At 42.5% G+C, this 23,347-nt stretch overlaps 1 protein-coding gene across 3 annotated transcripts in view; it reads left to right on the top strand.

The window, feature by feature from the left end:
• The first annotated feature begins 6,409 nt into the window (after positions 1 to 6,409).
• Positions 6,410 to 23,347, top strand: part of AMMECR1 (AMMECR nuclear protein 1) — an 82,175-nt gene continuing 65,237 nt past the window's right edge. Inside the window, exon 1 of one of the 3 annotated variants that reach the window (XR_010374843.1) lies at positions 6,410 to 6,956. Coding sequence is in view for 2 of the 3 variants with exons in the window: in XM_064463362.1 (XP_064319432.1) it covers positions 6,496 to 6,956 (461 nt within the window). In the remaining variant the exon portion in view is untranslated. The remainder of the gene's footprint in view (positions 6,957 to 23,347) is intronic. The other 2 variants (XM_064463362.1, XM_064463360.1) reach the window with 2 other exon arrangements.

Raw genomic sequence — 23,347 nt, 5'->3', positions numbered from 1 at the left:
CCTAAGCTAAGAACTGGCCATTAGAGGAATGGAGGTGGAATTCCTTCAAACCAGAAGCTAGATAATATCTGCAAAAAGATAGCAAAAGCAGCAGCCAGAAGAAATTAAATCATTTCACAAGAAAATTGAATAACCTCTGGAAAAGGAAGCTCAACAGAGTCTTACAGCAAAAGGAAGATCAAAATTTATGCCCACCAGCTTCCTTACGTGGGAGCATTTCTGTCATCCTAATCAATTAACATTTTTATCAATCAATTAACATTGCTAACAATCTCATCTGTTCTGAAATTTCTGCTCCTTGCACTACCTAAATTTACATGAAAGTTTCATTTTGGTGTTTTTAGATGAGATATAAATCCAAGTGCTGACCACTTGGGGTAGTCAAAGCTCTAGTGCAATTCTTAGAAACAAACAGGCACGTAACTGTGATGTCCTGATCAGATTGTAATGCTCAGCAATTGCATTCTATCCTCCTAATTTACTAATTCATTTGAAAATTAATGCTTACCTTTTTTCCTAATACGCTTCAATTGCTGTGTCCTATTAGACTGTTCCTAGGTTTCATTCAGGGTGGCTGTATGACTGCACTGGATAAACAGACATGTATATATTGTTCTAAATTTATTAACTTAAAACTCTTAAAGCTAACACTTTAGACTCTTCAGAAAAAGAAGATTCTGAATTCAGAAGAGTCTGAATGACTCTTCTCATTCAGAAATGAGAAATGCTATTAATACATATGGTTGCTCTACAGTGGTGGAAAACATTTTGTGAAGGAGAGCAACTACAAACAGCCATGTCAAAAAATATGTCCTAAGGCTTATTATTAATGTATCAGCTAGCATAAATCACTGTAGCTCCACTGACCTCAGTGAAACCTTGGTGAATTTATACTGCAAATATGGCTGTGTAAGCTACATCTTCTTTTATCACTGTACAATGGAAAAATACATTCAAAAAGGATAGGATATTGCATTAACATAATGTTTGAGGAACATTCCAGTTCACAGAATTAAGTGAAAAGAATTCCATTAAAAAGATACTACTAGTCTCACCTTTCATTTATTGCAAGTGCTTTGATCCTTAGTTTTTTAATTAAATTACTCTTCTGGCTCCGTTGACACATTTAATGTTTTTATCTCTACTTAGAAAACTATCCAGTCCTAGATATTTAGCTTGACAAATAACATTTTAGACTATATGGTGGGGTGGTTTTTCCTTGTTTGTTTGCTTTGGGGGGTTCGTTTGTGGGGGCTTTTTTTTGTTTTTGGGTGTTTTGTGGTGGTTTTGTTTTTTTCACAAACCGATGCCCAGTTCTGCAGTGCAAGCTCCATGCACAGATGGTTTAACAGGACCAAACCCTTAATTTGCGTAAGAGTGAAAAAATGTCTGTAAAACAATGTTAATTTTAAAATAACACAGATTGAAGTCACAGTATGGTGAAATTATAACATAGTTCAAAATATGAAACAGGGCCAGGATTCCAGTAACACAACATGTGAGGACCTTTTGTCTGCTGGCTGGTATCACATCCTGAGATGACTTTTTGTTCAAGATTTTTTAGAAGGGACTTCAATAGGGGCTTGATACATGGAACAATAGCAGGATATGGCCTCTAACTGGTAGGAACAATTGCTGTTCTCAGACATGTGCAAGTTAACTTTCATTAACTTTATTGGATTTTGTGCATACTTTCTGGCCTAGATTCAGAGCTGCATTTAATTTCTCCTGGGGACAGTTGAGACAGGGAACGTACTGGAGAACAGTAACTATTGTGTCTAAGCAGAATATACTGAGGAAAACTCACATGAGCCTCAAGAGTGTGATAGACCAGTTTGGGAATAATGTGAGAAAGTAATACAGGCAAACCCACTTTCTTCCCAGCTACACCCGGAATGCCTTGGAGGCTGCAGGGCAAGGCAAGAGTTGTCTAGACTGTCTCCACAACGGGTTGAAACTCCTCAGACCAAAGGAATTCTCGGCATGTAAATCTTCCAGTTTCATGGCAGGCCCATCCAGAAAAGATCACTGTGATGGGAAGATATAAAGTTTAAATTTAACCTTTGAATTTTGGGAGATGTAAGTACAGACTCTTCTCTAGAATAATAACTAACTACTTCACAGAGATGCTAGCTGTTTACACTGCTCAATTTTTTGGAGTTTGGGTTTTACAGAATTAACTGTGGTATAATGTTTCTTTTAGTTCTAAGAAAGTGAAAAATTATATATTTTGAGAAAAGGGCTTTCTGTTTCCCTCTCTTTCATTCCCTAGCTCTGACTTTTCTACAGTCTCAAGCATAAACTACTTCCCTTCACTTTCAAGGCCCTTTATCCACCCCTTTCATATCTTTCCTCAACTGGCTTTCTTCACCTATTACTTAAAATTCAAACACTCCTGTGATTTCCGAGTTTCCCCGTAAATACATGTGTCCTGGTTTCAGCTGGGATAGAGTTAATTTTTTCTCCTAGTAGCTGGTACAGTGCTGTGGTTGGGATTTAGAATGAGAATAATGTTGATAACACACTGATGTTCTAGTTATTGCTGAGCAGTGCTTACACTAAGTCGAGGACTTTTCAGCTTCTCATGCTCTACTGACTGAGAAGGCTGAAGATGCACAAGAAGCTGGGAGGGGGCACGGCCAGGACAGCTGACCCCAACTGACCCAAGGGATATTCCATACCATATGATGTCATGCTGAACAAAAAAACTGGGGAGAGTTGGCTGGGGGGTGAGGCCGCTGCTTGGGAACTGGCTGGGCATCAGTCAGCATGTGGTGAGCAATTGCATCGTGCATCACTTTTTGTGTCTTTTTTTATCATTGTTGATATTTTCCCTTCCTTTTCTGTCCTATTAAATTGTCTTTATCTCAACCCATGAGTTTTACCCTTTTTTTTATTCTCTCCACCAGCCCGCTGCAAGGGAGTGAGCGAGCGAATGGCTGTGTGGTGCTTAGCTGCCTGCCAGCTTAAACCACAACAACATGCAACATCACTTTAGGCTGCATCTTCTCATTTTCACCAGTACTGTTTAAGCCACCAAAGGCTATTAATTCTCAATTTTGTATAGCCACCCCAATGGGCCAACACAGATTTTTGTGCAGCCCTCTGATAAACCAGACTGGAGAACTGATTTGGCTGAAAAATAATCAAAGGAAAAGAATAATTGTTTTCCAGCTTGATCTTCTGCCTCACCTCTGCGCAAACAGCTGCATGAACACAACAGAATGGGTGGGACAGGAAAGAGAACAATTAGCTGAGGTAGAGCTGCTTAAACCAACATTACTACTACTGCAGAAATGCACATGGAACCACAGCCTAAATGTGCTATTTTAAGTACCCTTTTAAATCCCTCACCTGTCACAGTGCCTATTAAAAGAATTTATACTAATAAGGCAAGGATTATGTCACTCCTCCTTGCCAATGCAGCCCAATTTTGGCTCATTGTTTCCCTGTTCTGGTTGTTCTTGTCTTGTAATTAGACTGTAAGATACTGAGAACATAGATTATCTTTTGGCCTACTTGAGAGCTATTTGACTTCTACCTCAGTCAGTGCAAATTTCACCTTGGATTTGAAAGGAATTGGATCACGTCTGTTGGGATACCATTTCCCCCAGACGCTAGCCATTCTGATTTTTTTTTTTGTTTAAGAAAGGCAATCCTTCAGAGCAGCTTTGGATCACTGAGAAATATCCTTCTGCAAATAATTCTATTTTTCTTATCATCATTTCTCTATCAGCTCTTTTGAAGAATCATGGGTTGTGAGCTTTAATTAAAAAATTAATTTCAATCTCTCACTTGCAGGAGGTGACAATTCTAAAATCACTGGGGCTTTAGAACAGGATGTGAGCAATAGTGCTAAACAGCTGGAGTCATAAAGGAGAGCTACCTCACACCTAAATTAAACTGATCTAATTGCACTACCATGCTGACTCTGTTCATACTGCTAAAAGAGTTTGGTTTTTATACCGAGTTCACTCAGTACATTTGACTGCATACGAGGCACAGCATAGTCATCAACCAACAGGAGAAAAATTCCTAATGTTAGCAAAATATTGAAGTACTACCTACAAGAAGGAGCCAAACACATTCAGGATTCCTTGTAATAAGAAATGCAAAGGTCCTTGAGACTTAACTGGAGCAAAAGGCCAATGAAACAGATGTTGCAGGTGTCTAAAGCTGTCTTATCCAAATAATAAACTCTTCTTAAAATATAAATGGAAATTTTCCATTGAGCTATGAAAGATGTTTTGCAAGTCTGCATTTCTCTCTAAGATACTGACAAAAATATTTGATAATACAATTGTGTCTAAACAATAGTTTCTACGATTGTCCACTAAACAATATTTTCCACAGTCGCACTTGTGTATTTGCTGTTGTCTCTACAAAGGAAAGATTTGATCTACGTGACATTGCACTGAGGTAAAATAGGAGCACAACTGTAGGCAAAGACAGCACAGAACATCTGCAGAGGTGGGAAAAAGTAAGGTTTTTTAATGAATAAGTAAAATATTAATTTACCCTTTCATTCAGGGACCATTGCAATACATTATTTAATAAAAAAGTGATAGCTGTGCACTATAAAGGCTATGATAGCATCTTGATAGTATCACAGTCTTGATACTGCATAAGGATATCCGTCCTAGCTCTGAGACTTGCACTGAACCTTACAGATATCTGTCCCAGTGCAGTGAACAATTTATATTTGTGTCTGTATCATAAACTTTTGCAATTACTTGATATTTTTACAAATGCTGGTGTTCAATAATGTAGGATGGTTAAAAAAAAAATAAAAATACCAGAATTCAATACCTGGAGAAACTGTTTTCCCAAAAGCAACAGAAGGTGTCACTGCTAACTGATTTTAAACAAATGAATCCCACAAGAGGAAAACACTGCCTTTGTTTTGAAAGAAACTTGAAAGTTGTTTGAGAGAGGGGAACTGGGTTCCCTTCTCAAGTATTCTCCAGCTCCAAAGATAAACATTACATTTTAAAATGGAAAAGACTGCTTTACACCATCATCTAATTCTCTTTTCTGTTTCTTATTATTCCCTGCAGCTGTTTCACCTCAGGCTAAGATTCACAGCCGAAGCAAGGGAAGTTTAGGCCAGTATTTGGCCAGAAACACTCAAAGGCCTTTTTAACCCATTAGTATTAGAGCTCTAGTAACTGGGGATTTCCTCTTCAAATCCATGATAATTCAAGATCCAGCCAAAATTAAGACCATGCAGATACTGGAGAAACCATTTCCAACAAGAAATGTAAAACTGAGTCTCTAAGTAGTTTGCGACTGTGAAAACTTTCTGCAGACTGCATTTGGGCTTGGGTAATGACTGTCTCTCTCTAAATTTGCAACATTATTTTAGCTCTATCCAGCAGTCCTCTTCCCTTGTCTTCCTTGATATTGTAGTGTTGCTATTCTATGTTAAACAGCTGTTACCTCCCATGCCAGAGATGGCTGCGAAACACTGGCGGGTGAGGTGTTATTTTCTAAATATACATACACACCGCTTTTAAAGTACTTTATGGTCTCTCCATAAATTCAGGTATATCTATATGCGAGGCTAATATAAAACACATTTTGCTTCCCACCCCATTAGCTTGGTAAGCTTAATTTTAGATGTCTGGAGCACTGCAGGAACTCACATCCTTTTCACTCCGAGCTTCCCTTCCCTAGAGGTCTCAGCCATGAGAAAGCCTGGGCCGTGGGCACCGAGGGCCATGGTCTCACAGGGTCACAGCTGCTTGCTCGTAGCTGAGGGCCTACGCTCTGAGCCGCTGCTTATTGGATGTGAAGTAACTGGCAAAGCTGTAATTTAAAAAAAAAAAAAGAGTATAAAGCCCGTGGCTTTTATCCATCACGATTGCATGTTTAATAGGTGCATCCAAGCACTCTCTGCAGGCTCCCAGCCTGCCAACTCCAACGCAGCCCCTCGCTTCTCTCCTTTTTTTCCCCTCCTCCCTTCTCTTCCCAAGAGAAAGGCATCTCAGGTCACTTGAATTATTTAGCGGGGTGTTTTTAACCATCTCAAGGGCTTTCCTTCTGCCGTGCGGCTCCTACAGAGCTCGGGTTTGTGGGTTTATTTTTATTTTTTAAATGTTATTTATTTTTTTTAGCACGCGGGGTGGAGTTGCTCCACTTCCCTGGCAGAAGGAGGAGAAAAAGCACGGGGAGGGAAGGCGAGAGGGGTGGCTCGGCGTGTGCGAGGGGAGGGGAAAGGCCGCCAGGCCCCGCCGCGGCCGCCACACCTGCGGGCCGCGCTGCCCCCTCAGCCCCGGCCCTGCCAGCCGGGGCCGCTCGCCGGGACGCTCTAACGCAGCTCTCTCTGTCTCTTCCCCCCCCTTCCTCTCCCTCCTCCTCTTCCTCCTCCTCATTCATTCTTCCCCCTCCCCGCCGCCCTCCTCCCGCCCCCTCCCCGTTGCAGGCGGAGCGGGCCCGGCAGGAGGCGGAGCGGGCCGCCGCACGTCCCCCGGCCGGTCGGCCGGCCCCCCCGCCATGGGTCGGAAGCGCTGCGTGGGGGGAGACGGCTCCAAGATGGCGGCGGGTTGCTGCGGGGTGAAGAAGCAGAAACTCTCCAGTTCCCCTCCCTCGGGCTCGGCCGGCCCGGGAGGCGGCGGCAGCGGCTCCCACTGCGGCGGGGCGGCGGCGGCGGGGGGCGAGCCGGGGGCGCTGCCCCCGCCGGGGGGCCCCCGCCTCAACGGCCTTGGGGGGCTGGCGGGGGGCGCCGCCGGCTGCGCCCTCTCCCCGCCGCTGCCGCCCAGCTGCGGCGGGGGCCCCGCCGGCCTCTCCCCGCCGGCCGCCTCGCTGCTCTCGTCCCCCGGCGCCGGCTCCGGCGGGCCCGGCTGCAGGAAGATGGTGGTGTCGGCCGAGATGTGCTGCTTCTGCTTCGATGTGCTCTACTGTCACCTGTACGGCTACCAGCCCCCGCGGAGCCCCCGCTTCACCAACGACCCCTAGTGAGTATCGCCGCCGCCGTGCCCCGGCCCGCCGCCCCGAGCCCGCCCTCTCGTGTGCGCCCGTCCCGTCCGGCTCCCCCGGCCGGGCTCCCTGCCGGCACCCGCCTCCTCGCCCGGCACCTTCCCGGCCGCCGCCGCCCGGCCCCTGTCCTCGCCTAGCCCGCCTGACCCGGGGCCCGGCCCGCGGGCGCCCCCGCCCCGCGGCCGTATGGGGGCCGGCGCTGCCCTCCCGCGCCCGGCTCGTCTCAGGGAGCGCCGCGCTCCGCCGGCGTGTCCCCCGCGTTGGCCGGTCGCTCTGGTAACCCCTGCCTCCCGGCCCCCTGTTCCCGGACACCCCAGCAGAACCCCGCTCCCAGCAACCCGCCTTTGTGTGAGCGCGGCGTGCCGGGCTCCGCGCTCCGTGCCCCGGCGTGGGCTCCGCGGGGCCCGGGCTTGGCCGCGATGTCCGGCTGCGGACACTTCCCGCAGCGCCCCGTGGTCAGTGCCCGCTCCCCGCTCCCGGTTGTGTGCAGCAGTGCCTGAGCAGACCGCTCCGTGCTCCTTTCACCAGTAGTCCGTAGTGGGACCCCTTCACTGGGCAGCCTCTCTCTGTCCGTGTGTTCTGCATGAGCACCCCTCCCTCACCGGTGCTGGGTGGTGAGTACCTAGTGTAAGAGACCTGTTGTGTGAATCCTAGATTTGTGCACACTGGTGTACCAGTACCTGTGCCAGGTGCTCGTAACGCCACTTTGGTCTCAGGCTGTGCGGAGTCCTTGCTTTGCAGTGACCCCTGAAGATCACTCGACATTAGGCATCCTGAGTCCCCAAGTAATCCACCACATCAAATTCCCAGAGTTTTCAGCAGATCACATAAACACCTGTTACTCCCATTCTCCTCCGCCTCCCAAGCCTCCTTGTGAGAGCCTCCACCAAGGGCCTGCTGCGTTCCCATCCCTGGCCACTCTTGTTCAGTGTGTGTCTTGAACCCGGTGCCCTCCCGCCTTCGGAAGTGACCTGCCAGGACGGCGTGTCGGCACCTGCAGCCTGCCTGCACCGGGGAACTGGGCGTGCAGTTGCAGAGTTCAGACACTTCAGCGAATAACTCCTGTCTGACAGGAAGTTACTTCCTCTCAGCTGGGATGAGTTCCTGAGTGGCTGCATGCTCCAAGTCTGTTTGAATGGAAAGTTAACATAAGGGGTTGTTGAAATTAAGTTTCTGCCTTTTTACTTTGCTTGTAAATGGGATGGAGCTCATGTGGTGTTTCCAAGCTTCAGCTGAGACTCAAGTGTGTTGGTCCACCAGAGTGCATGTCACTTGTTTCCCCTTATGTATAGCATGACTATTGAATCTGTGAGAACCCGTACTTTCATGGTACTTAATGAATACAAATTTTTTGTGTGTCCTAGACCCTTGTGCACCCCCACCGATGCAGCCTGTTTCATTAATGAGATGCAGTGTATGCTTCTCAGTGTTTAAAATAATGTAATGTATTAATGATATCATTTGGAGTCCTTGCTATTCTAACACCCAGGATCTATACATCTCTTGCATACTTTCAGCTGCTGTCATGACAACCCAGCTCTGTGGATTCCTACTTAACCTGCCACCCCAGCAAGTCTTCCCTATATGCTCTTCATAACTCCTATGTGATTACATCAGAGTACCAATAATGAAAGGAGGGCAGGGAGACTCCACTGTGAGTTTCTTTACCCAGGTCTTTTGTAAATCCATGTCTGTCCTTTTGTAGATACCAACTGTGTAGGAACTGCTGCTCTAAGTAACCATTTTGCTTTGCGCTGTCCTGTATCTGTTCTCCATCCCAGACCACTATAGGTTACAGCATCAGCTTTGTGCCTTTTCACTCTTTCGTTGCTGTAAGAGAGTTGAATTCTGTCTGTGTCCCTCTGTTCCGGTATTACCTTGTTGTTATTATGTTTTGGTTTTTTTTAAATTGTAATGCAGAATGTTTTGTTGAACAGATTAGTGCTACTGTCAGTGGAGGAAACTGAGGCAGGGGTGAAGATCTTGCCACTGAAATGTTCTTCAGTAAGCACTTTGATTCCTCTTAGTAACCAGTAGATCACTTGACCTTTCTTCTCCCACTTCCTACTTTGACAAGAACACAGCAGCAAATTAAGTAAAATTATTTGTATTTTTTCTAAAATTTGTATGTGTGCTTAAGTGTTCCTCAGATTTAGTTGCTAGACGTGGTGAAAAGTTACTGCTTCGATGGACTTCTGAAAATGGCACCACCATTAAAATTAGTGACATCATTTCTGCTTATTCCTGTGCTTGTGTCAGCATGCACGGCTGTACAGATTGAGAAATGATCTAATCAAATTTTATTTTTTTCCCTGGTTAGTTTTCACAGAGATTAGTTCCCTTTAGATCATTGGCTTCACAAACACTTGTGCCTGCACAAGTGTGAGGTGGGAATAAGCAGACAGATGGCAGAACTGCTGCTTTCAGCAGCCTGGTGAGCTGATTATGTTTGTGCAGTTGGGGAAGCAACTTTGAAAAAGTTGATCGTTATTACATGGAAAATTCTAGGTCGGTGAATAAATTGCTCCTGCTAAGTGTTCAGAGGCAGTGTGACTTCTAGCATTCAGAAGATTTGCAGATAGTCTTATCGATAACTGGGTAGCTCACAAAGATATGATGTTGTCTTTGAAGCTGAGCTTCATCCTGTACAGCAAAAAAAAAAAAACCAAACTGAATGAACTGGTATTTTTCAGGGAATGTGTGTTGCAGCTTTCTGCCTCGAATCCTTTTGGAAGTTTTGCCTGTAGACCAAAATATGTGTTCTAAGAGTAGTAGTCTTAAATATGAGTTTGTATGTGAATTCTAGAAATATTTTTTTAAAAAATTACATTAATTACAGGGAGGATGAAAGACCTGTGAGCAGGTATCCTCACACAAGCATGACTCATATTCCTTGCAGGTCTTTGAACAATGAAACTGGGTATGATCAAAGAGAAGCAGGTGGCTGAATCACTTGGACAGGGGGTTCTGGTGCGTTGTCTTTTGAACAAAACCTGCTTGTGACACCTCCAGATTTTTATAACTTTGATGCCGAGATGAGAACCGTGGCAGGGCTCGGAGGGAAGGAAATTTGCAGTTAGTAGGAATGAGATGAAATACCTGTTTTGAATGGGTGCAGGTTTTACACTGTAGCACAGCCCATACATGAATGAAATAGTTCACATATTCATATCTCTGACTGTAGTTCTTAAAGGCCAGGATACAGGGTGTTGGTCGAGGGCATTGCTCGGGAGCTGTTGGGTTGGAGAGAGTGACTCATGGAGTCAAAACAAGATAGCTGGAAGATACTGAATCTGTCCAGCAGTGTCTTGGTGAGAACAGGATCAGCAAATCCTTCCAGCCACAGGCTTGTCCTTCTCTTGTAGGCTTCCATTGATCTGCCAACATTTTATTCGATCACTGTCTTAATTGAAGAGTGTTCTTTTACCTATAGTTTTTCACTTCACTTTGAGTTGCTCTCCAAGCCAGCCCTTCCCTTCTTCACGGGGTATGTTCTGCGGGGTATTGTGCTTTCCCCTTGCTTCTACCAGTGTGGTGGCTCCCAAACTATTGGTGGGGAAGGAATGTAAAAATTATCCTGGAGGTGTGGAAGCGGATACAAAGTTTGTAAATTGCTGCCCCATACAAAAACTGTTGCTTATACAAAGTGTCATTCAGATGCTATTCTTGAAACTCAGTTTGATGAGTGAAGTTATGGAACACTGCAATTGGTGAAAAGCAGGTTTTTTTAAAGTGGAAATAGAAATAAATTGCAAGGGGATGCAGCAAGGGTTGTAAAAACTTTTTACCCTCCTCATTTAGGGAGAAGGAAAACTTAGTAGCCCTTTTTCCTATGTTTGTTACCTTTCTGGCACATAACTCACATCCCTTGATTTCCTTTCTGGTTTGGTCTTGTGTAATGCACCCCATGCCCCCATGATCGGTGGAAACACTACTGTGTCCTGCCTTTCGTTGTGGAAGTGGAAAAGGGCCACCCACCAGTGCAGAATGGCTCAAAGTTCACGATACTCGCTACTGTTCTTCCGGTAGGAAAGTGATTGAGCAGAAGTGCAAGTGTGTGCAAGAAGGTTGTGACAGGGTGGGAAGGGTAAGTGTGCGAAGAGGAGGTCAGTTGAAGCTGTGCTGTGGGGAATGAAGATGACTTTTTTTTCTTAAAGGTTCTCACATCTCTGCTCACTGTAAAGATTCCCTTAGCACACAGAAATCACCCTTCGGAGTGTTTGATCCTGCACAGTGCCTGCCTCAGGCTCTTCAGCTTGCCTACTTAATTTTAATGTCGACGTTTTTGTGGGGAAGACATACGGCAATCCAGCAGGTTAACTCATTTGCCAGTTGTTTGCTTCAAGTCCCTTCCTGAAGGTCGCCTGCTAATGAACAGAAATTATTTTACTGGTGATCACCCGTACTTGACGTAGTTTGTGAGGAGAACCATTTGTTCTGCCCCTGTCATCTGGCACATAGTAACCAAGAACAAGATTTTGCAGCTGGAATGGCTAATGCGGCCTGTGCCCTGCTTCCCATCTGGCTGAGGAGCTCATGGGAAAGATGTTTACCATGAGTGCCTTGCATCGAATGCCTAGAACGATGGCTTGCTCATATCCTCCTCGTCTGGCAGGGGAGGACTGTGCCAGAGGCATTAAATGGCGTGTGTATAGCTGGCCCACGTACCTGCGGTAGATCTGGTGCTTTGGGGAGCATCAGACCTGCTGTGCCTGCACAGGCTGCCCGGCCCCTGCACGCATGGAGGTTCCCGCTGTCAGACAGAAGCATTGCTGGCAACCACGTTCTTTGCCACAGGAATGGTCTGTATGGCTGGACCATCTTCTGTGATTGAAGCCCTCTGGATTAAAATATTTTCTAGGCGATATCCAGTCTTGACCTAAAGACTTAGCTTGGAAATCCATCAGTTCCTTTCTTCGTTGATGACTTGTAGTATCTTGCAGCAATGGTTCCATTTGGCTACAGGACAGAGATATAGATACAATGCAGTGTTGATGTGCCTAACCTTTTGTATTTCATTGTGTTTTCAGGTCTAAGAACTGTCAAATCATGTATTCTAGAAGGGTATGGGGTAGCAGTACTGCACTACCTTAATTCTTCATTACTGAAGTTTGGACACATTTAAATTCAATAGAGTTTAAAAACATGGAGCTAGCTAATCTTGTGCCCATTAGTTCTCACACTCTCAAGAAAAGTTGTGATTCTGCTCAGTGTGTGTACATTGACCCTGTAGTAAAGAAACGGTTCTAGGGTTTGTTACTGGCCATCCAATTTTTTTGCCTTAGTTACTGTGTCTTGATACTATGTTGGCACTAGTGGTGGTGATTTGTGAGTAATTTAGACTGAAATAGTTTAAAATCTTCCTGTGTGGTCCCAAGGTTGATTTTTTCCCAAGACGTTAAATTACCGTCTAATGTTTGCTTTTAAGGCATTGAAGAAAAATTAGGCTTGTCTGTAGGTGTGTACTTATTCCTTACACATACCTGTAAATAAAAATGTTAAGGCTTGCAAGTTCATAGGATTACATGCTTTTCTCAATTTCTTTTGTCTTGGCTGCAGCCCGACTTCCGGTTGTAGTCTCTACAATTTATTGTAACGTTTAAAGTTGGAGCCTTGTGCTTGACTCCTTGCTTGCCTTGGTATATGTTTTGTTACAAGCATTTTTGTGAAACTTTGCCTGGAAGCTTACCAAGGTAGGAACTTCATATTGTTTTTAAAAAAGGGAACTTTCTTCCTCCGCAGTGCCAGCTCAGGGTTCAGCTGTACTTATTGACATTGCTATTCTTGATGTCAGAATTTTGAAATTTTGTTGTTTCTCTGCAGGACTTAGTTGTATGGCATTGGAGACTTACATGTGTCGCAGACTCTGCGCAATAGTTTGTATTTATTGTCACACTCAGTAACGTTACACAACAGCTATAATAATTGCTTGGTCATGGCTAAAGATCAACACCAGTCATAAAACAAAACAACAAAAAAAAGGCAGACAGAAGTGTTCTCTCGTGTCTGTGTCTGTCTGATTTAATTCAGTTTTTCATGTGTATGTCATGTTGGAATATGAAGTGGTGGCTCTTTCAGAGAGGCATTCTGTGGTAGACGTTTTAAAAATCAAGTGCAGTAGAAAATGTGTATTTTGGCTGACATTGGCAGTGCTTAGCAGGGAATTCCCAGCATATTTGAAAGCAGGACTGGTGCTTGGTACAGGTCTTGGTACAGCAGAGGAGGAAAAGGGATAAAGCTGCTTGGCTTCAGAAATAACTTATCTTTGCCAGTAAGTTCATCTTCTGATATGACTGGTGAATGGAGAAAATATTGCTATGATAAACTCCAGATTAGGTTGAGGGCTTTTTCCTTCAGAAACTCATTTTAGTGAGCTGTTCTTAGGTTCAGATGAGATAGTTTCTATTAGTACAGGAGATCACATCATAGACAGTCTTAACGATGGACCTTGGTTTTGTTTCTTCAGCTAAAAGCAGTTACCACAAAGTTGTAATAAATGCTCTGATTCACTGCAATACTAGTCTTGCAGAAGCTAATTGTTTTCACACCCCTTTTAGGGTGAGGAGGAGCCAGCAGCCACCTCTCCCCGTGCCATTGGTCTGGTCATTCATTTTTATTGCCTCCTTTGTTTTAGTTATATTCATATTTTTGTCATATTTTCTTTTATTTTATCTCATACTGAGGATAACCTCCTGATAAAGATTTCCATGGGTTTTGCAAATTCAAATTTTGACATTGTCTTTGACATTATATATTCCTATTTAACCTGTTTCTCAGCCTGTGAGAAAAATGTGTTTTGGGTCTGGATTTGCCTTACTTCATGTGCACATCTAATATTCTTTGCTATAAATTGTTGAAGTTAATGATTTAAGAATGCAAATATTTTATTTGGAGTTACTAAAGAGTGCAAAGCTCTGCCTCTCCTTTGGTTGTGAGTTAAAGGTTGTTTCTTATGACACCTTTATAATAGTAATGTTATCTGGCATTGAACTCTAAAACAAGAGGAATCTAGTGGCACTTTTTTGGCATATCTGTTAAGAAACAAGTAAATATCATCTAAGTATATGGACAGTTCTGTTATCAAACCCTAAACAGCATTTTAACTGCTCATCTCCAGATAGTTAGGGAGTAGTTGCTGTTGTTGGCAACTAAGAGAGAACCAGGAAATAAAGGTTTGGACGACGAGGCTAGCTCAGTCCACTTAGCTTACAGAGCTAGGCTGTGACTGGTCAATGAATGAAATATATTTACCTAGTCCATAGTTTTTGGTCTCAAGACTCATGCCATAATTAATGGAGCAAACTCTGTATGCCAAGCCATCTATTTTTACATTAAGTACTTGTTTACAGTTAACTGCAGGTTTTCCATAGCATCAAATTATTTCTCTTCAGAAGTAGAATTGCTAGCATGCTAACACGGGAGTTGTTTGAGCTATATACTGGTGGTTTCTGTGGTAAGAGTCTCTATGGAAGGCAGGAAAAATGCAAATAATTTAAAAATAATAGTAGGTTCGTCAGAGTGTGGCCAATACATGAGCTGTTGCTAGGCTGGAGGCCAAAACAAGTCCAGTCAGGCCCTGACCCTCATTAGCAAATCATTATGAAAATATTTGACCCTTTTTATGATGTTCATGCTCCTACAGAGTGGGGTATTATATTGCTACTCAGTTTAGCATTGCAAAGTTTGCATTTAAATAACAAGATGGGGAAGCCCTACTGCAGTTATTTCACAAATTCTCAAAAGCATGTCCTTAATAACAGAGAATATTAGGGAGTACAATAGCCATAAAGTGGAACATAGCTGTTAAGTTGGTCCTAGTGCTGCATTCAGATAGCACGTAGTTAACAATTTGAACGTGGATTGATGCATCATCTAGATTTCCTTGCTGTTTGTTGGTACTGTGGTATATGTTGACTGACCAAAAGCTGTGGTGATTTTCAGCCTGGCACTGTAAACCACAGTAGGTATCTTTCCTGGGCTACTTGTATGATCTTTTAAAAAACTCTTCATTTTCATAACTGGGATCTTGTCAAAAGGGATCAGTGTAAAGAGCTTAATTTGTTAAGTGGGATATCCCCCTGCTCTATTGCCATGAACATTTATTCGGTGAGATATTTGTTGCATTTGTCACTTCTCTTCACTCCTGCTGTCCCCCTTCTGGACTACACATACATTTCTGTGCCTTATAGGATGTCTTAAATATTTGTGATCTGGCTGGGCTTTGATAGCTTCCTGGAAGGCAGTGCTTGCTGTGAGTATGTGGATATTGCTTTGCCACACTGAGTACTTGCAGCCAAGGTTTTTGAAGTGCTAATTTAATGAGAATGACATCTTATGGAACGCAGAACAGCTCGGCTGAGTTGTGGCAAGGTCAGCGGGACAGCAGCCATACAGAGATGAGTATGTCTTCCAGAGCACTCTTGCCTTTCTGTGTTCTAGGGAGTGACTTCTCACAATCCTTAATGCCATAGAAAAATCTCATTTTATGCCCTTCTTCCCATTAGCTTGAACTCTGTGGCATTTTCGGCAAGGTCCTGCCCAGGGCTGTGGTGTTTGTAATATATAAGCCATAGACATACTCCTGTAACTTATCCTTTGCCCCTCTGCCAGCAAAGATGTCTCTCTCCAGGCTTTGCTGGCACATGATGGGTTCTGGCATCGGTGACACTGCCTGCTGTACCGGGTGGAACTTGGAGTCCATGTTGAAACAGAAGAGAAGGAGGAAAGGATCCTGTCATAATCTTCTTCTGGTCGGCATCAGAAATACTCTGCTTCATCCTTTCCAGAAAGTTAAATAACTTCCCTTGTTCTCCATGTGGTGTTTTGCACAGAGATGGGAATTGTGTGGATGAAGCTCTAGAGTTCTTGAATTTTAGGTGTATTAGGAAAGGTGGAAAAAAGTGTGTGATCCCCCACTAATGGGCAACGAAGTGGGCCAACTAAATAAATCTGGTCACTTCCAGACCCTTTTCTGGATGACCGTAAGGATACGAGGGCTGGGTGCCACACCATTTTCCTTACCTAGCATGTGAGCACAAGGATAAGTTCAGATGCCAGTGAATGGCAAGTTGCAGGGCAGTTCTTTTCTGTATAAATAAATGTGCTAAAAGATTGACCTTTGGGGAAGATGGTGTGCTAGGTAGAGGTCTCTTGTAAGCTTTGTAAGGGGAAAAAGTATTTTACTAGTCTTCAGTACTTTTGACTGCCACATTAAGCAGGCAATGGATGTCAGCCAGAAAAGTATTGCACCGGCATTCTCCAAGTAGTCTTTCTGCAGAGAGAGTATTGGAGGCTGAGGAGGTGGTTGAAAAACCCACAGAAAAGGTGTAGTCATAGGGAGGAAAGAAGCCTTCTACAAAGACTGCTGCAGTGCCTGAAGGGAGTTGAGTAATTGCAAGTGATGTATCCCTTATGCACGAGGGGAGCAAAACTTCAGCAAGCCGCGAACCCAGATGGAAAAAATGCAAGCCAAGCGAAAGAAGGCAAGTTCTTTTGGTACAGTGTTGTACAAGCAGTTATCCAAATGCTGGAAAACCAAATGGAAATGTAATATCAAGACTAATCCCTATTGACGTGCTGATAGAATGTGAAATTCTAGTGATTAGACTCACTCTTCATGAAGAAATAGGAGCATAATTCTGGCTCTAGTTCAGTTCAACTGGAAGTGAAGAGTAAGCAGAGGCAGGTGGCAAAAATCTCGTGTGGGATACCCACCACCACAATATCTGAATTCCTGTAAAACACTGAGAATAAAAGTTGAGAGAAGATAAAGATTGGTGGTGTTTGTTTGGAAGGACCGCTGGGTAAAAACAAGCATTAAAAATGAAGGGTTACAAAGAGCGATAAGTAGAACAAAAATTACCTTTCTCTTGTTTCACAGAAAAAAGATTCAAGTGAGACAAATATTTCCGTGTACCTTACCATTGTGGTCTCCTTTCACCTCAAGGATGAATTATTGCAATTTGCTGTGCTTGGACTATATTTTAACATAGAAATCTAAGCCACTGCAAAAAGTAGCTCCCAGGAGTGCCCCTTTTCGGGAGAATATGAAATCTCTGCTTGGTGTTATTTGCTGCCAGCTGCTCCCCCCCTTGCTGCCTTTTTTGGAGGATTTCAAGGTGTTACCTTTTTTTACATATGAATGTAAGTGGCTTGGAAAAACCTAGTCAGACTGCCTACTACCCCATACCATTCTGCTAATTTAAGTATGTTTTTTTTCTTCTTTAAATGTGTCAGAGAAGCTCAGCAGCAGATGACTCTTATTTGACATAAGCTGGAAGTAGTTACGCTAGACAGGATAGATGAAGATAGAAGGTGATGAGCACTCTGCTGCTACAATGTGTTTTGTGCAAAGTGGTTGGAAATAAGAAACTTCTCCCTGCTAAATAAGTGGGCTCTTCCTGAATGGTTCCTAGTATGGTTTCTGTAAATTTTTGCATCCTGTTAAAATTCATAAATTGAATTATGAATGCTATAGGTCTGATTATTTCTGAAGTTTTCACTGAAAAAAACTGTTTAAAAAACAAAAGGTCTTTTTTTTTTTCACCAAGGAAAAATGCTAAGCCATTGAGACAGGCTTAGATACAGTTTCATCTTAAAAGTCCATATGCCACAAATTGGAGATGCAAGATATTTACTCTTCCTCTGAGCAGTAGTCATCCAAAGGTATGAATCACACAGACATACATCCAAAAGTTAAGCAACGCAAGCATAATATACTTTCTTGGTTGTCATTTTATGTAGAATGTTTAATGGAAATTGCTCTGGAGGAGAAAACTAGAGCAGTCCAGTGAGGTCAGTGACATTTTAATACTGAAGTTTAGGTTTTTGGAGATGCCAGAAATTTCTTGGAAGTTGCCGTTGCAGAGAGATTAGTAATCTTCAGATGGTTCCACAGATAAGGCCTCTATTTGTTTTTAAGTGATTGAATAATAAGAGGCAATCTTACATGAAAACATTGATTAGCCGTTGGACCTCTGAGTTTTTGTAGGGTTTTGCAGGTTCTGTCCAACTCCTCTGTATGCAAGTTATTAGAGGTGGCAAGTGTGACTTGAAGGATAAATCACTGCAGTGAGCTTTGGAAGACTTGTGTTTTATTCCTGACCATATCATTACAGTGGACGAACCTGGATGAGACCCTCAATCTCTCTACCTTGTGTTCTTACTGAAAAAAATAATGGAATTCAACTGACTTTTCTGTGAGTAGAAATTGTAGAAATTGGCTGTTGTTGTGATTGTTCTTTCCCTTGACTGGATTACCCCAAAAGGCATGCCAGGAAGCTCTCCAGACTCAACTTGGGATATTTTTGCCTAAATTGGCAACTTGGAGGCATACACTTTTTTTTTAACTGTTATCCATTATATCTGAAGTGACTCACGGTTGTATTCATGTTAGCTTGAATGCTTCACAGGCTATTGTTGCTGCTCAATTAAGTCACAGAATTTTCAATGAATATTTTTTCAGGATAGTTTTCTCCTGGGTTACCCTGACTAAGAGTTTGGGTACTCTTAGTCACAGTATCCTCCTCCATCTTTTTAGGCTACTGTTCTGTGAATTCTTTCTCGGAGAATACCCTAGACAGTTTTAAATCTTCTAGCGCAAGTTGAAGACAAGACTTTCAAAAAATCATATTGCATAACTGTTTCTGCTCTAGACATCCTGTTTGTCCTAGTTGCATGAACACCATTCTTTTACAGACATTTGAGAACTGAGAGGAGGGTATAGTTGCCTGTTCACTGCCCTGTTAGAGCCAGTAAACTATGGTTCTGTAGTGAAACAAGATTCCTTGATTTACTGAATATTGAAAAATGGAGATGAGCAGAAAGAGGAGGTGGGGTGGCAAGGAAGGTACAGACAGTGGCATTATAATGATACTTCCCCAAATGTTTTTCTAGTCTTCAGCAACTTGCACTTTGGGATGTCTTGAACCAGAAGTGATATCCTTTATCAGTAATGCTCCCCGACACCCCACCCACCCCACCGTGCCAGCAATGGGTAACAAAACTTTAATGAGGCAAAGTTGGGAGGAAGATCAGAATGCTATACAGGAATGATTGAAATACTTTAGGGACTATACTGTTAGAAATGGAATGAAAACCAGTATTTTATAAAGCAGCTTCATGTACTTCAGGATTAATTAGAAGCTGATGCTGTAAGTTAGGAGTTTGTTTCTCTCCTTAGTGGTTTCCAGGAATTACCAGGTGACTGCCAGTTGTCTCTTAGCCTTCATTATACTATAGGTATGTGGCTATTTTGAGGAGAAATTTTCAATAAAATAGGAAAGTACTAAATACAATTGTACAAGAGGGTGGCTGAGATCTTATTTGTAAAATGTTATGGTTCTGCTACTCTCAGGAGAAAGACATTTTCTGTTTGCAGAGCAGGGCATTCAGAGTGCCTGGAAGAAGAATGAGATCAGCTTGCAAAGGAAGATGAGAAGAGCTAGGCTGCTTTAGAGGATCAGAACAATAGCTGAGAGGTACAAAATTTGATTGGGGGCAGTGTGTATGTATACGTGTGCATACATACTGGTGTGTGTGCACAGAGGAAGAGATAGACAAAGGGACACAAATTAGCTCTTTAAACTAGATGCCAGTACTGCCAGAAGAACAAAAGGATATAAAATAACTGTGAATAACTTTTAGATTTAGAGCGTAAGGTTTTGACTTACTGGAGCAGTATGGCTTTATAATAACCTTTAATACGATTAGTGGGGACAAGCAATCCAAACAGTTTAGATAGATCTTGATCACTTCATGATAAGAAATATACGATGCATTGCCGTTGGAAGTGAGCTTAATAGATTGGATGGTTTAAAAGGTCTCTCATTCTCTCTGAGTTCATTGGGGTAGATTTGCGCTTTAGGTATCAGTGTGGGGTTTTTCACCTTCTCGTGGCCCCCTGTGGAAGAGGACTGATGGATGGCAATAATCCTGGTCCCTTAGTGGCATCTGCTTTGGTAATATGTTCTAGATTGATAAATCTTCTGGTGATGAAGTTTTCAAGACTGAAAACATTAGTTTTGCCATTGAAAGTCTCCAGGTATCAGGCTATTGTGACAAAGTGTATCTTCTCCATATCATATTATTGTCAGTATATTTCTAGCTTAAAATTTCCTTTTTTTTCTTTTAATTGATGCTTGCAGATCTTGGTAAATTGTTCATGTCCTGTTGTACAGCCATAATATTAGCAATGATCCACAGATTCTTGTGACATAGTTCAGTGCTGTCACTAATAGCTGCTGTGTCTGAATATGGGGGTAGGTCTTTTAAACTGTGATGCTGAGGCTTTTTTTTTTTTCTTTTAAAGGAAAGATTATTACTGGAGAAGAGTGAAGGTGGATGAAGTTTAATATCTTGTCTCTAAGGTCTGTTAGATGAACTTTCTGTAGACAGCTTCTGATAGAAAGTGGAATAACTTTTTGAACAGATTATTTGTTTCAGTGTGAGTTCACAGATGCCCAGGTTGGCTCTTTGTGACCTGTTTAGGTCTAGCAGGTTTAATAACTTAGTAAGTGGGGTTTGTTTTCTAATAAACTGTTTTGCTTTGGCAGAGGAACTTTTGCTGTTCTTTCCACCCTGCTTTTGGCTTGCATAAGATTTATGTCTTTCTTGAGGTGGAGATGAATAGACACAAACATTGGTCAGTAACGGAGCTCTGTGGAAGTAATGAATTTGGAGAATGTTATGTGTATAAATAATTTTTCACTGCATTGGAACTGAACTGTAACTCAGTAATGCTTCATTCCAAATAGGGAATGGGGATATTGCTTTTCTGAACACAGAATCTTCGCTGTTAATAAGCGTTGCCAAAATGAAACCCAAGGAAATGCCAATTCAAATGGCAAACAAAGTATTTGTTAAGCAATAATTTTTTGAACTAGTGATACTGGAGACTTTACTACTTGACTGTAGCCAACTAAAAGGGATTTTGATTTGCACAGCAATTCATGACAGCAAAGAAATGGAGCAGTTTAGGAGTACAGGTTCTATGAAAGAGAGTAACAGGGAGCTGAAATGACAGGCTCACCCTGAGGTATCTGGGGAAGTCAGGGCTTCCACGTTTACTTTGAGATGTCAGAAGACTTCTCATTGATAGGTTTTGAAATTGTGGTATGTGAACAACTGGGTTTTGGTGTTGTGGTGATTTTTTTTTTTTTAAACCAAACAAACAAAAAAAACCCCCAAACCCCAAACAAAAACAAACCAATCAACCAAAAATCTCCAAACCAGTGAAGTGAGATAGGTGATTCCACAGATATGTTTGTTGTTTATCAGTGTTTTTAAATGGTGATTGTTCTGTTTCCCCTCATCCCAAGGATGGCCACTACTACCTGTACTTTGGGCTTGGATGCAGTTGAGGGAGTGGCAGCCTCTAAGGAGATAAAACTGGAAACAATGGTCAGAGGAAGAGTTTGGCCTCACACCATGAGGTAAACCGCTGAGGTGGAATGTGCCACCTCCTCTTCACGTGTATGCTCTGGCACCGAGCTGAGTGCTGTTGACGGGGTGGATGCTGTGCCAGTGGCTGTACCCGAGCAAACCCATGTATGTAAATCCATGCTTTAGTTTTCAGTAGAACTTGCCTATCACAGTGTAGACCCACTGTGCACAGGTTACAGAAAGAAAAATAGGTGTCAACTTCCAGCTGTCAGGTCTGGTGAATAAGGATTGCAGCCTGGAGTCTGGTCAGTGAGTGAGGCGATAGTTGAATTCTTCTGGAAGACAGGAAAATAGGAAGCCTGGCACCTTGAAGCACTGCAAAAAGGAACAACTTAGACCTATCTGTTGTTTTCAAGGAATTTATAGCCTTTTTCGTAGTCCTTTAAAAGCCATCTACCATTTTCAGTGTGTTGATATTTATAATCAATAGGCAGTAGGATGGCTGAATCTTTAGTCTTCTGGAATAAAGATACATCTTCAGTGGTTTGGCCTTTAGAAACTTAATTGACTAACCAATGTGCAGATTTAATAACAAAAAAATTATTGCCTTTTAGGTCAGTGATTTGGTCCACAGCTGTTTTATTGCAGTTAATTCCCAGAATAATGATTGAATTATGGTGTGTGGGATCTGCTCATGGGTAGTGAGTTGTTGGGAGCTTTTTGGTAGTACACCAAATAACTATCTTTGACAAAACTAGCAATTTTATACTCTATTTTTGTGACAGAGTTGTAACATAGAGTTATTTTCAGAGAATTCCGGTACTACTTTTGAAAGGCTATATATATTTTGCTATAATTTTGTGTTAGATAGCTTCAGAAATGTTGTGTAATTTTCAAAGTTAATTTGAAAATGTAGTTAGCTTTTTGCTTTCATGTTTTGTTTTGTTTTTCTTCACTAGATACCAAAGCATGAACACACAGGTTTTAATGCCTCAAAATAAAAATGCACCATGGTTATTTTCCAGTGTTTCCAGACTGATGAGATGGTTTTTGACATTCAGTTTTAATGTTTGAAGGGATCTTACTGAAGGTGTTCTGTACATAGTTACACGTGACTGTATGTCATGTGGTGTTTGAGAGAATATTTAATTTTAGAAAGAAATGTTTAAGCTTTGTGGAAACATTGTAGTTTCTTTGCTTGAGGTTAATTCTGGGTCTTCTAGAATTTTGTTTTCCTCTATTATTGTTTGTGTTGAATAGCTGACTCCCTTGTGCAGTGTATTTGTATCCGGTGAGCCACTTGAATGACATTATAGAACTGGCCTGAGTTTCACAATCTGACTTCACTCACATACCAAATCTATTGCAGTCATAATTAATGGTGTGACTGTAGTCTGCTGGTTTGGGGAACTAATGGGAGTTAAATGCAGCTTTTGGATGAGACTGCATGTCCATGGCAAACAAAACATGCTCGTGTATGTGCCCCGCACCCTCACTTGTACTTACTTGCATTGATCAGTGTGTGCTTGCTGTGCTGTTTCTGCTTGATAACTCAGCAGCAGATACTCTACTGCTTTTTGTTAGGCTATGTTTTTTTGCTGAGTTGTAAGACTTTTTTTGCTGAGTCTTTTAGCATGTTAAATACCAGAGCAGGCTTAAGGGATTGGGTCTTCCCATGCAGTCTGGGGAGGGATGGGACCCTAGCAACCAGCCATCATTAATTTTAGGCTGCCAAGAACCACAGCTTACTTTGCTTTAACCTGAATTTGTTTTCTGCTCTGAGAATGTAACTGCTCTCCTGGTTGAGACCAGTGGCCTGCTATTGTCTCCAGCAGTACTAAAGATACCACTGGAGAGAAATGCTTGAGTTTCAACCTGGGGTTTTTTTTGTGGACTCACCTCAGTGACTTTTTCCTGCTTTTGGCACCATCAGCAGGTACATCCAGAAGCTGTGGAAGAAAAAGCAATCACATATGACAAACTTTCC

This window comes from Phalacrocorax carbo, chromosome 11 (assembly GCF_963921805.1).
Source record: "Phalacrocorax carbo chromosome 11, bPhaCar2.1, whole genome shotgun sequence".
Taxonomy (NCBI): domain Eukaryota; kingdom Metazoa; phylum Chordata; class Aves; order Suliformes; family Phalacrocoracidae; genus Phalacrocorax; species Phalacrocorax carbo.
The sequence above is the reverse complement of the archived record's forward strand: the minus strand, read 5'-3'. Positions and strand labels throughout refer to the sequence as shown.